Source organism: Mytilus californianus, unplaced genomic scaffold (genome assembly GCF_021869535.1).
Source record: "Mytilus californianus isolate M0D057914Y unplaced genomic scaffold, xbMytCali1.0.p SCAF_17, whole genome shotgun sequence".
NCBI classification, from domain to species: domain Eukaryota; kingdom Metazoa; phylum Mollusca; class Bivalvia; order Mytilida; family Mytilidae; genus Mytilus; species Mytilus californianus.
The window spans coordinates 9,480,652-9,493,471 of NW_026262659.1; the positions used below are offsets into that span (position 1 = coordinate 9,480,652).

A 12,820-nucleotide genomic window follows, 5' to 3' on the forward strand; every position below is an offset into this window, starting at 1 on the left:
TGATAAAGTACATTTTCTTTTGTAAACACATTAAGCAATAAAGTAAACAGCTTACCTACTCAAAGATTATTGTTAAAATGTATTAACTTCAAAACCACTATAAATGTATCAAATAGAGTTTCATAATGCGTAAGATTATTAAACTCGGAAACAAGTAGCTGTTTTGGTTGCTATTTCCATGAATTACATGAATATCTAATTAAGTTTTTAAGAACATTGTTTAAGATCATTGTATTTTTTTCTGTCTGACTTTAAATATTTTCCTCATTCTTTATAATTCAATGGAAATATTATATATCATTTTCGTCGAAATCAAATAAGGTCAGGTTAGTTTCCTACAGTTGTTATCCATTCGTTTGATGTGTTTGTTTTTTTGATTTTGCCATTTGATTAGGGAATTTCCTTTTTGAATTTTCCTCGGAATTTAGTATTTTTGTGATTTTACTTTTTTCTTGTATAGGGAGAGTTATCAAAAATGTTTCCATTGTTAATATTATTTATTGTATCATGTTTTATTATTATCAGCCCAAAGGTCTAACTGTTATCCCATGAGTAGTAAAATTGCTAATGAATACACATAATAAAAGTGATATGCTTATTGAACGAATATATAACAATAATGAGATACAATTCATCGAATAAATTCCTAATTACTCCTCCATTAAGGTATAGTTTTTAAAGCTGCATTTTCATAACATAACTTCAGGTTTAATTCAGTATTTGTAAGTGCATATATATGTTTTATTCGATAACATACAGGTAGGAGGCATTCGCTATCAACTCAATGTTGTCTCCCCCCTAATTTTTAAGGGGAACAAATTATTTGTTCACTTCCTTTCTCACACATTTTCTTTAAAGAAATTCACAGTTGAACAAGTTGCATGTTTTAAAAAACTACAAATGATGTATGGTTTCTATGCCCTACATGAATTGTACGTGATAAAATTTATCAGGAATGTTTGAGACTAAGTATTTGGAGAAACCTGTATACAACATTTTGGATCATACATTATTTTAAGAAATCTAAAATTAATTTTAAGTAACAAAAACAAGCGAACATGACACAGATCAGCCCCTCGCAAGTACAACATTATTGTAAAGGCTGTATTTTGTTTTTAACTGTAGGCCTGCACCAAAGTTATGAAAAATCAAAAAGAATAATTTTCACTTTGAGAAGGTATTAAAAACGATAGAAAACATGTACAAGACTATATTTTATACAATTCCGTCACGAGCCCTGCACTTTTGCCGTATTAACTGACCCCTGTTAAAGCTATGTTTACATATATTATTTGCCTGTGGGTGCTCTTGAATATATATGTCTCATCCAAAATAATGTTGCATCTGGTTAATTGCCAGTGGTCAAATTTCATTGAATATTACAGGGAAAATAAATTATAAAGAAATGAGTAGTTCCTGTTTGCTATGGAAAAAGTAATTTCTTTTTTGTTTGTGTATTAAAATCTAAAAAAATCTTTGTTACGAGAATAGACGAAACACGCATCTGTCGCACATAATTATGAGCCTGGTATTTTGAACGTATTTTTACTAAGTAAACATGAAATTTTAACAAACAGTGTGAATACAACGGAAAAAGACATGTAACTGTACTGTTCCATATGTATAAGTTAAAAACTTTTAAAATATCAGATTTTATTTCACAACAACAACAACGACCACATTAAAAAATAAATAAATGCAAAATGTGTTAAATCCTTCTGTTCTATATTCGCAATAAGTTTACAAATGAAAAAAAAAACATTATCAGATAAAAACATTAATGCAAACGTCATAGGGCACATATAAAACAATTCTGAGCAACCGGTTTTGTCCATATCAGGTCAAACGTGGAAAGTATTTACAATGAAATCAGATTAAATTGTATTTCGTTAACTTTCTTCTAGTGAAGTTTGTTCCTTCTCGTTGTCTCTACCAGATCGATATAATGAGATTCACAACAAATTGTCTCTCTTTGTCTGTAGTTTTCTTGATAGAAAATATCAAAGATTCTTCCATTCTGTTCTCTCAATCAAAATGTCGTCTTTACTTTCCAATATATGTTGACAATACCATCATCGACACGTTATCATCTTCATAACTGATCCGAACTTTTACTTCAACTTATCTTTTCAAATCCTACTTCGACTGAGAAGTCATCTTTGTATATCTTCTGAACCTTCTTTTTGTGAGGATTATCGAGTTCATCTCTCCGTAATAATAATCTGTAATGCGAGAAAGAATTTCAAGTAGAGTTTGAAGATTTGGTCAACTTATTGAAAAATAAAAAGGTAAAAGTGTTATTCCTTAATGATTATGAGACTCTATCATAGGAAAGGAGAAGAGTTGAATCAAGCAATATCGATCTTATTATATAAAGACGAGATCTATAAACAACACCTTCATAAAATTAGGAAATGCTATTCCGTTAGTAAGACGATTATTTCAGGTACAGTCAAACTTTCAAATCACAATATAACTTCAGCAGCAGAGATACATCCGGGAGTGAGGATGCAATGTCTGCCTTCTAGATGGACAATGCATATCCGTGTTTAGTATGTCTATCTTATTTCAACATCACCTTATTTACATATAAATAATGATGACAGTGCCCTGTCCTCTCCTTTTTTGTACAAAGACATCGATCCGCAAAGCTTCATATACAGTCACACAATAAGTCATGACATTAAAAAACCAGAGTGTTGTATATATAATTTACGTACGTCCAACCTGTACGTTACATATTTATCTACTTACCCTTGAAACTGCGAAAGAAAATTAGTAGATTTAGATTCGAGATTGAATTATTTTTAATTTAGATTTAAGCTTCAAGCTTGAATTGCTTTAGAGATACTTAACCCAAACTATATGACTTCCGCACTATAATCAACCTCATATCATCAAATCACAACATATACTATAGAAGTAAATATCTATCAAAAGTTTCCAATACAACGATTGTCCGAATAAAACATGCACTTTCAGTACTTTAAAAAGTACTCAAATAAAAACAAATACTGTACACTGAGATAACAATGCCATGCCCAGTAGGTAAAATAAGTGAAAAAACATTCAAATATCTTCAAACAGGAAAAGACAGCTCGGAAAATTTGAAAATCGCTAAAAATTAACAACTTGTCATAATAATGAACCACACTGTAGATCAAATCAATATAGAAGAAAAATACCATGCTTCGTGGGTATATAAAAAATCAAAATATAGTAAAACTGGAAGTGACTTCCCAACAGATCTGGAAATCTCCTATACGATACAAAACGTTGAAACATTCTAGATAAACAATGCAGAAGCTGAGTAATAATTAATGAAACTTATGGACGAAAGGACGGACACAGACATATAGTTAATCAACCTTCCCTGAGCAGGGTATACCAAATATAAGTGATGTATTAACTCTTAAATAACTTACTTGTTATTTTCAATGAATGATGTATGGAACCAAATGAAGAATGCACAATTATCATACACCTTTGGTACTGTTGACTGAAACAAAATAGGATATTCATGACTAGCTATACATTCATATTGAAACAAATATTTATTGTCATGTGTTCAACTTCCAGCGGCAAATGTTATATAAAGCAATCCTTAGACTTTTTAAGAACTGAATGCTTCTTTTTATAGTTTTAATGGGATGTCAAAGCGTTGACTGAAGCACATTTTGAATGAAACACGGAAGCTCTTAATATAAAAATGTGCGCACGATCAACGCTTTTACAACCCTAAACAATAACGCAGATAGTATTTGAACGACGTGGAAGAAATGCAAAAAAAACAACTCACTCCTAGAATGTGAATTTGTCAACCTTCGCCACACTGTGGAAGGTAATACACAACATGAATAAGTTGCAAGCTCAGTTTAAGCCTATAGTTTGAGAAGCAGATGTACATGTTGCTGATTTATATGCAAAGTAATTTGAGTAAACAAATTCTGAATACTTACAGAGCGTGAGGTGAATCGAAGTGTGTCGTTGTAAAGGTCTGGGCAATTTAATATCTGAACGTCTATCAGGTTCTTCAAATTATTATGTCGAATCTAACAAAAGAAAAAAAATGTTAGATACAGTTTGCAAACAATATGCATATCATATGCATATATTATTTCGAAACATATCATTTTAACAGTGAAAATACATATTGAATATGCATATGAACACGCAGTTTAAGTTTTACAGACTTCAGGATCATACCTTCTCCATTTGAACGCTAGGACAATAGACTGGATACGTCTCTTGACTTTACAAGCGATTTTATCATCGATTGTTTTAACTGTCATGAGCAACACGACGGATGTCTTTAGTGGAGTAGAAACGATTCCCCTTCCGGAGCACCTGGATTAACCTTCGGTTTAAGCATTTTTGTTTTCGTTTTCTGTGTAGTATTTTGTGGACTGTTGTTTTTCTCTTCGTCTTTTTTTATTTTTTGACATGATATTGTCTGTTTTCTGTCGAATATTGTTTTTCGATTACCCTTAGCTATCATCTTCCTGTTTTTACAGTTTCGTGAAGGCTATCATTAAGAAATATCAATAATCGGTAAAACAATGTCTTAATTCTTACTTTTTCACCATTGCTACTAAACTAAGAGCCTATTTATTCAAAATGCAGTACTAAATATAATGATGCTCGTCAACAGAAAAAAAAAGGTTGCCTTCATTTTCGAAAATTCTTGCAACAATTACCTGACAGTTTATTTGTTTTTCAAATTGCACCGTATGGACCTTTTCTTTGTTCTTGTAAATTTCCGTCGCTAAATCTGACCCATCTCCTTTTCCAATATCTAGGAAAAAGATCTTTTATTTTCATATGTAGATTATAGCATTATAGTTTTCAATATGAATATAATGAAAGGTAAATGCCAAACAGACAACAATTTTACACACAATGAAGGGTGAACATATCACTTAACCTGTCTATACCCATACCGTAGAAAGCTATAAAAGGCACCATGTGAAACAATCAACGACCTAATGTATGCTTAAAAACTGTTGCAAGACAGAAACCAACGACAACCACTGTCTTACAGACTCTACCTGGGACAGTCATATACATGAAACATGTACAGATTTTTTGCTGATGAAAGTTGATTTCCCTGGTTTGTCATGATGAAGTTTAGGTATCTATACAAGTAAGTCAATGCAAGTCATTGTTAAAACTCTTTTCTTCAGATTAACCGTCAACGTTCAAACGTTCAATGAGTTCCATTATCAGTACTCCCAATAAATGTGTTGAACTTCACGCGTCGCTACAGCTAATTGTAACAGTTCATTATTACCATTCAAACATTCACCCAAAACCAGAAAGTTAATTAGTACAAATATATAAAATGTGAAGACAATTACATATCCATATAGCTTTTGCATATTCTGTTCAAGGTTATTTTGAAACAAAAAATAATAACACAACGCGGTTAGTTTTACCACTGCAGAATACCTACCATTTATGCCTGTTATTTTGATACTTGTGATTTTCAGGTTAATTACTGGAGGACATTCTCCATCGTAGTCTTTCTTTACATTCTCATAATAACCAACATATCTACTCTAAATTAAAGGAAAAATATTTTGTTAAATTTGGTGTACTAATTTGATATCCTGCATTTATCATACTTTATCATAAAATGAAATAAGATTTCTGAAAGACCCCTCCCCCCCTCCTTCAAAATTATTGAAAACAAAACTATCCTTTGTATTAACCAAAATATTTTTGTATAAATAAGATACTCTCAATCGGACTAATGGGTATATCTAATACAAGGAAACAATAACTTTAAAAAAAAAAACACTTGGTAAAGGTGACAGCTGAATGAAGGTTTAGCAATGCCCACTGGAATCTCAACCACTTTATACAACCTGCTATTATAACTACTAAAATAAAAACGAAAATTGATCCAAACACAGAATCATTTTTGACAGAGATCTTAGTTGCACGTATTGCGAACAGTCAGGGAACGGAAATCATACATAACTCAAAAGTGTACTGGAACAATCTCATAGTGATTCAATTATTCAGCTACAAAAATTACACACATAGTACATATAAAAAAGCAATTAACTGTCTTTATAAACATATATGAAAAGTTAATTTTACCTGACTTGGCGTTTCCACGCCTTGGAATGTTGTACCAACACTAAGATCCGTTCGTCTACCTCCAAAATAATCTAGACTACTCTGAAATCATAAATCAGAAATATGAATAATTCTTTGGTTCAGTTGATTTAGACTTATAAATATATGTCTTTCTGGTTAAGGGTGCCTTTCATATCCGTGACCCTTATCTGCTTTAGATTTTTATATAATCTATTTTAAAAATATTTGATAACTAAATTGTGACCGTGTTAAGAAAAAAAATAGTTATCTGGACTTCCATTTGAAAGCAAGACCTGAATCTTTAAGTGCGTCAGCTGTATGGCTGTACGGAATGTAAATATACACAGCCACGTCAGGATAAAACGGCATATTCGATCCGATGAATCGGGTTTAGGGCGTGCTACACTATTTGCGCTCTTTGTTGGAATTTCAAAAAGGCAAGTTTTGCCATACATTACGCACTCCACATTCGTTGCAACACTTTCCTAATAGATGTACATCATTCAGGTCATAAATATGCATGCGATATTTGACAAAAGACGATAAACGAACAACAAGCGTTCATTTCATAATTTTATCGTGTTGAAAAAGATGTTAGCGTTTTGTATTGGAACAAGCAACTAAAACATTTACTGTATTTCGTTATCATTGTACCTTTTTAATTATCGAATACTGCTTACGTCCAAACTGTAACGTACAGTTTTACCACAGCGTTTAACACAAAAAGAAACTTTTTTTTAACACATAGAATCAAACAAACAAAATAACGTGTAATTAAATGGAATGTGATCCCATATGTTTGAAGAACTGGCACAGTAAGTTCATTATCATGTATGTTTAATTGATACCTTGACAATCTATATGCGTTATTCATTTGGTCTCTTGTGGCGAGTTGTCTCATTGGCAATCATACCACATCTTATTTTTTATATTCTTCTATTATCAGTTTAAAAATGGACAGGTAAAAAAGATCAAACTAACTTATTAGTTTACTGATAGTGTACAAATAGCTTAAAGGGGCATTAGTTGTCAAATTCATGTTCACCGATTTGACTCAAATTCTCATATTTGATTTATAACCTACTAAAACGTATATCCAACTTACAAAAAGTCTAAAATGAACAATTAACAATGCACGGACTCGATAATATGTATCCGCATTTCATGTGTATTTTAGTCTAGACGCCATCTAATTAACCATTGAGGTGACCTCCGAAGACTGCCGACGATTATATAACCTTATATAACTTTCATCTGATACCTTAATTACTAAAATATATGGAACATAGTTTTAGATTAACACCTATGCGTAGGAACTGTTTTGTTAAATATGTACTACTTTCCAGTATATTCTTTTTTGACCGGGCCCGATTGGGTGGTGTTACATCTTACAAAGTCTATCCAAATTTATTTTTGCAAAGAATTCCGCTCAAGCCGGAGCTAGGTGTGGGAGTTTTTTTTGGCTCCGTGTTGAAGGCCTCATTGTGACTTTGAGATGAACAGCAATAAAAGCGCTGTTCCTTTGCTTATTGTGTGTTTTTTGCTGTGCATGTACTGATTTTGTGTCATGGATGGATACCCCATATCCTCTGTTTTTCTATTATAAACATAGATATAAATAAACAGTGAACACGTGCAATTGGATTTTTCTAGGTCTGTTTGATTTCATAGTACAGGTCATATTATACGTACTTTGACCTATAATAATTTACTTTTATAAATTTTGACTTGGATGGAGAGTTGTCCCTTTAGCACTCATACCACATCTTCTTATATCTATATGTTAATCATGGTTTTTACCTGTATAAGCCTGAGTTTTTGTTGATCGAATCAGTCAACCAAATGGTTTACCCTTGTTTCACTTTCTATGTTGACATTCTTTTCCTTTTAATAGATGAACACGCCTAGCGGTTCATGCGTAACCTTTCTCTAGCTAAGGGGTTAAAGAGAAGGTCACACGAATACGGATTCAATGAGGTCGAATTATTCACTTGCAAGTGAATAATTCATCAGGAATATTTCTTAGCTTATTTTGACAAAATGGAACCAAACTGACTGCTAAAAGCGAATTATTATTCTACTAATTCACTTTCATTAATGATTGAACAAAAACAAAATCATATTAATTTTTTTTTTATATCTCGTAGCTAATGCCCCTTTCAAGAACTCGCTCTACCTGCATTACTGGCCTTACGTTACAACAAACCTCAGCCTCTCAAAAAGGCAGGCTAACAAGATGCAGTCCATGGTCCCTTTTTAATCCGTATTATGCTACCATTAACATAAGTATGTGTGTGGCTCCTAATATCATTTGCAGTTAGTAAGGAGTTATGTAACGTCCTCTTTTCTACAATTTTGAACTACTGACATCTGCCTCTATAAAGACAACAGACTTACAATGTTATGCTAATACTTCTCTATTCAACTAATCCGTTATAGATGCGGTCCAATGTTTTCTTCCGTTGAAAATTCTTCTGTTTTCTCCTCTATTAACACGATACAATGGACTTATCAGCTGCTGATCAGTGTCCTTATTTTATAATACTATATTATAAAAAACAATTCCTAAAATCAACTAACAAGCTACACCTATTTACTATGCATGCTACCTTATGCTTTTAAACATGTCGCATTAGACTTACTATGGTCTTTCCTCCACGTGCATTATAATAATACTAACCTCTGCCTCTTTGAACAGTCGTCCAACCAAGTACAGATCATTGTCCCAGTTCTACCTCTGCCTCCTTTATAATGGCCAGCTATAGCAATAATACTAACCTCTGCCTCTTTGAACATGTCACAGTCCACCAACCACGTACAGATCATGGCCCCCGTTCTACCTTTACCACCTTTATAATGGACAGCTATAGCAATAACACTAACCTCTGCCACTTAAACATGTCACAGTCCACCAACCAGTTACAGATCATGGTTCCAGTTCTACCTTTCCCACCTTTATAATGGACAGCTATAGCAATAACACTAACCTCTGCCTCTTTAAACATGTCACACTCGACCACCAAAGTACAGATCATTGTCCCAGTTCTACCTTTCCCACCTTTATAATGGACAGCTATAGCAATAATACTAACCTCTGCCTCTTTGAACATGTCACAGTCCACCAACCAAGTACATATCATTGTCCCCGTTCTACCTTTACCAACTTTACAATGGACAGCTATAACATTTCTGTCATCCTCAGATAGCCACTCACGTACATTCTTACACAACTTTATCAAATCTCTAAAAAGAATTAACGTTTCCATTTCATACGTTTGATTTAATGTTTCAATAAACAAGTAAAGCATTGTCAAAAATAAACACAAAACGCCTAGACAGTTACATTGAAACTGAGATCAATAAATGATATTGAACTATTACTACCGTATTATTCGTTCGAAAAATTGAAACAAAATAATCAATTTATATACATATATATACTTGACATATTATTTTAGTTCATATTATTTCACTTATGCAGCCTGTTAAATAAATTGAAATAAGTACACAGTTTACATATAGACCTATGTAACTATTCAATCGAAATTTCGGCAATGGTAAAACTGAATGATAACAACAAGAATTATAATGAATCGTACAGGATACATTGAGCAAACACATGAAGGCGGGGTGCAGTACCAGGGGATATTTAGTTCAATTAGATTTAAGGAATGAAAAAAAAAAGACGGACGATACCAAGGGGAAAATCATACGTAAACGAAAAACAGACAAACATCATGGCTAAAACGAAAATAAAAGACGACAAGACAAAAAATAGTCCACTGAACACTATACAGAAAACTAAAGACTTTGCAACACAAACCCCACTTACAAATCACAGGTTGACTCAGGTGCTATTTATGTAAAGAAACTGGATGAGATCGTATTGATAGTCAAAACTTCAGTTATCTCTAATGATAAACTGGTTTTAACCTTGTACTACTTATAACAGTAGCTGTGTCGAAATAAATTATATCTAACTTCTCTTTAGACTTACTCAAGGATTGGAACGTTATAGTCCTCTATAAACAATCGTTCTACTCTTCCGGGGAATTTATTCCGGTCGTAATGACGTTCACCTAAAAAAATAGATGATGCTGTTTGATTTGCACGAAACAATAATAGTTCGCTGGTTAGAACACAAACTATGAATTGTTTAATCAATTCGGACAACCATTACATGTATAAGGATAATAGAGATATGACAGCATCAATTCTAATAAAAACTTTTGATTGCCTCCCCCTTTTTGACACCTTCTTTATTCTTTTTCAAATTATAAAATACTGAAGCATTCGAAAAAAAGCAACAGTCGTTGATTTCAGTGTGGAAACTGATACAAATATACCAAAAGTATTCGACAACCTGTTCATTAGGTATTTCCACTTTTCTGTGGAAAGACCTATTGTATTTGTTCTGATTATTATTATTAGGTCTTTCCACTTTTCTGTGGAAAGACCTATTGATTTAGTTCTGATTATTAGATCTTTCCACTTTTCTGTGGAAAGACCTATTGTATTTGTTCTGATAATTATTATTTTTTTCTTCCGCCAAATTTTGTTCTCGCGTAAAATTTTTGTTTTGCAATATGTCGCTAAGATATTTCTTATATAGTATCATACAGTTTATGCGCTTTTTATTTTCACACATTCTAGGCTGAACAATTTTCTTTGTAAGCGTTATCTCCCTATTCACTGTTTATCAAGTGCGTGCATCTCCTTCGAAACAAAAATAGATATCGACAAAATTATTTTCCAAAATTGTTCGTTACATCCTCAGGAATTTTTGGCTAATTTGGATCGAAGCGATTCGATAAAATTTTAAAGGAGTTATCTACCTTGCGGTATGTTTTTTTAACTCATAAACCGTTAACCGAATAACCCTGAAATCTTTTAACTTAGGCCCCTAGGTCTTTACTTAGAAAATGAGGTCAAGGTCAAAGGTCAAGGTCAAGTTCTCAATTTTGACTTTTCGTTGTTTTTGCATTTTCTCAAACACTTTTAAAGATATATATGAAACAACAAGTGCAAAATGTTTGCTTTATTGTAATGAAAATATGTTACATTTGGTCTGAAACAATATAAGGGCATCGTATAGGAGTAAGTGCCCCTGAAATGTCCAATTATAAGGTTAATTGATTATTACTTCAACTTGGTTCATTATAAAGTAATATGACCTTTTACAAAAGGTTGGATGACATATGACTTTGTAGAATGACAACCGGAAATGACCTTGAGAAAACCGGAAGTAGCCTTTTTTGCACTTTTTTCATGGAAAAGTACTCAGAATCCATATATTTTGTAATACAAATACATAAACTTATCACTAAAGACCAGAAGTGACTTTCGATAAACCGGAAGTGGCCAATTATCTCCTGTTTGACATGCAATAGTATATAGAAACTATATATTTTTGGAATCAGTGTAAAAGAAGCTATCAAATGAGACCGGAAGTGACGTTTACTTCTCAGGAAGTAGCACGTTATCTCCCTTATTTCACTCAAAAGTATATAGAAACCATTCATTTATCGCATCAGTTTGAAGAAACCTATGATTGGATATCAATTTTAACTTTGAGTAAACCGGAACTAGCTTCTTTTCAATAACTTTGAAAATTGATGTGGAAAGGCCTTCAATTGTTTTTTGAACAATTGGTTTTTAATTAGGTCTTTCCACTTTTCTGTTGAAAGACCTATTGTATTTGTTCTGATTATTATTAGTCTTTCCACTTTTCTGTGGAAAGACCTATTCGTTTTCTTCTGATTATTATTTAGGTCTTTCCACTTTTCTGTGGAAAGACCTATTGGTTTTCTTCTGATTATTTTTTTTTTTTCATCCGCCAAATTTTGTTCTTCCGATAAATTTTTGTTTCGCAAGATGTCGCTTAGATGTTTCGTAAATGATATCGAACAGTTTATGCGCCTTTGAAATTGACCCTGCTTAACCGAATACTTTTCTTTGTAGTAGTTATCTCCCCCAACACTGTTTTCCTTGTGCACACATCTCCTCCGTAACCGTAAAAGAAAGCGACAAATTTATTTTACCAAATTGCTAGTTTTATTCTCAGGATGTTTAGTCAAATTTTGACCGAAGCGATACGTAAACTCCATATGAGAGTTATTTCCCTTTCTGTATTTGACATAAGGGATATATAAATGTATAGCATGAATGGTAAGTGATAGACACCTAAGGTATATTGATTTGAGTTCCTTGGTTCATTTGAATGAAATGGAGGCCAAGGTCAAAGGTCAAGGTCATATTCTAAATTTTGACTTTTCCTTGTTATTTGATCTCCTCTGTCACTTTTAAAATTACAAATTAAAGAACTAGTGCAAAATGTTTGCTTAATTGTGATTAAGATATGATACATAAGGTCTGAAACAATCCAATGATATCTTATAGGAGTTATTGTCCCTGCATAGGGTCTTTTGCAAACTGTTGGCTGACATATGACCTTGAAAAAAGTAAACCGGAAGTGACCTTGAGTGAACCGGAAGTAGTAATTTGTGCACTTATTTCATGTAAAAGTACATAGAAACCATATCTTTTTTAATGGTCATACATTAATCTATCATATGAGACCGGAAGTGACATTTTCTAAACCGGAAGTAGCCAATTATCTCCCTTTTTACAGGCAAAAGTATATATAAAACATATATTTTTGGAATCAGTGTAAATAAAGCTATCTTATGAGACCGGAAATGACATTTTCTAAACA

At 32.6% G+C, this 12,820-nt stretch overlaps 1 protein-coding gene across 1 annotated transcript; it reads right to left on the reverse strand.

Annotated features, from left to right (window-relative positions):
* Positions 1-1,799: 1,799 nt before the first annotated feature.
* On the reverse strand, positions 1,800-8,907 carry LOC127726400 (phosphatidylinositol 3,4,5-trisphosphate 3-phosphatase TPTE2-like). The gene is made up of 7 exons (XM_052233802.1): positions 8,884-8,907; positions 6,106-6,186; positions 5,453-5,558; positions 4,698-4,795; positions 3,960-4,052; positions 3,426-3,499; positions 1,800-2,222 (listed from the first exon to the last, which is right to left on the reverse strand). Exons 1-7 carry the CDS (start codon positions 8,899-8,901, stop codon positions 2,117-2,119), a joined length of 576 nt encoding a protein of 191 aa, XP_052089762.1. The 5' UTR covers positions 8,902-8,907; the 3' UTR covers positions 1,800-2,116.
* Positions 8,908-12,820: the final 3,913 nt, after the last annotated feature.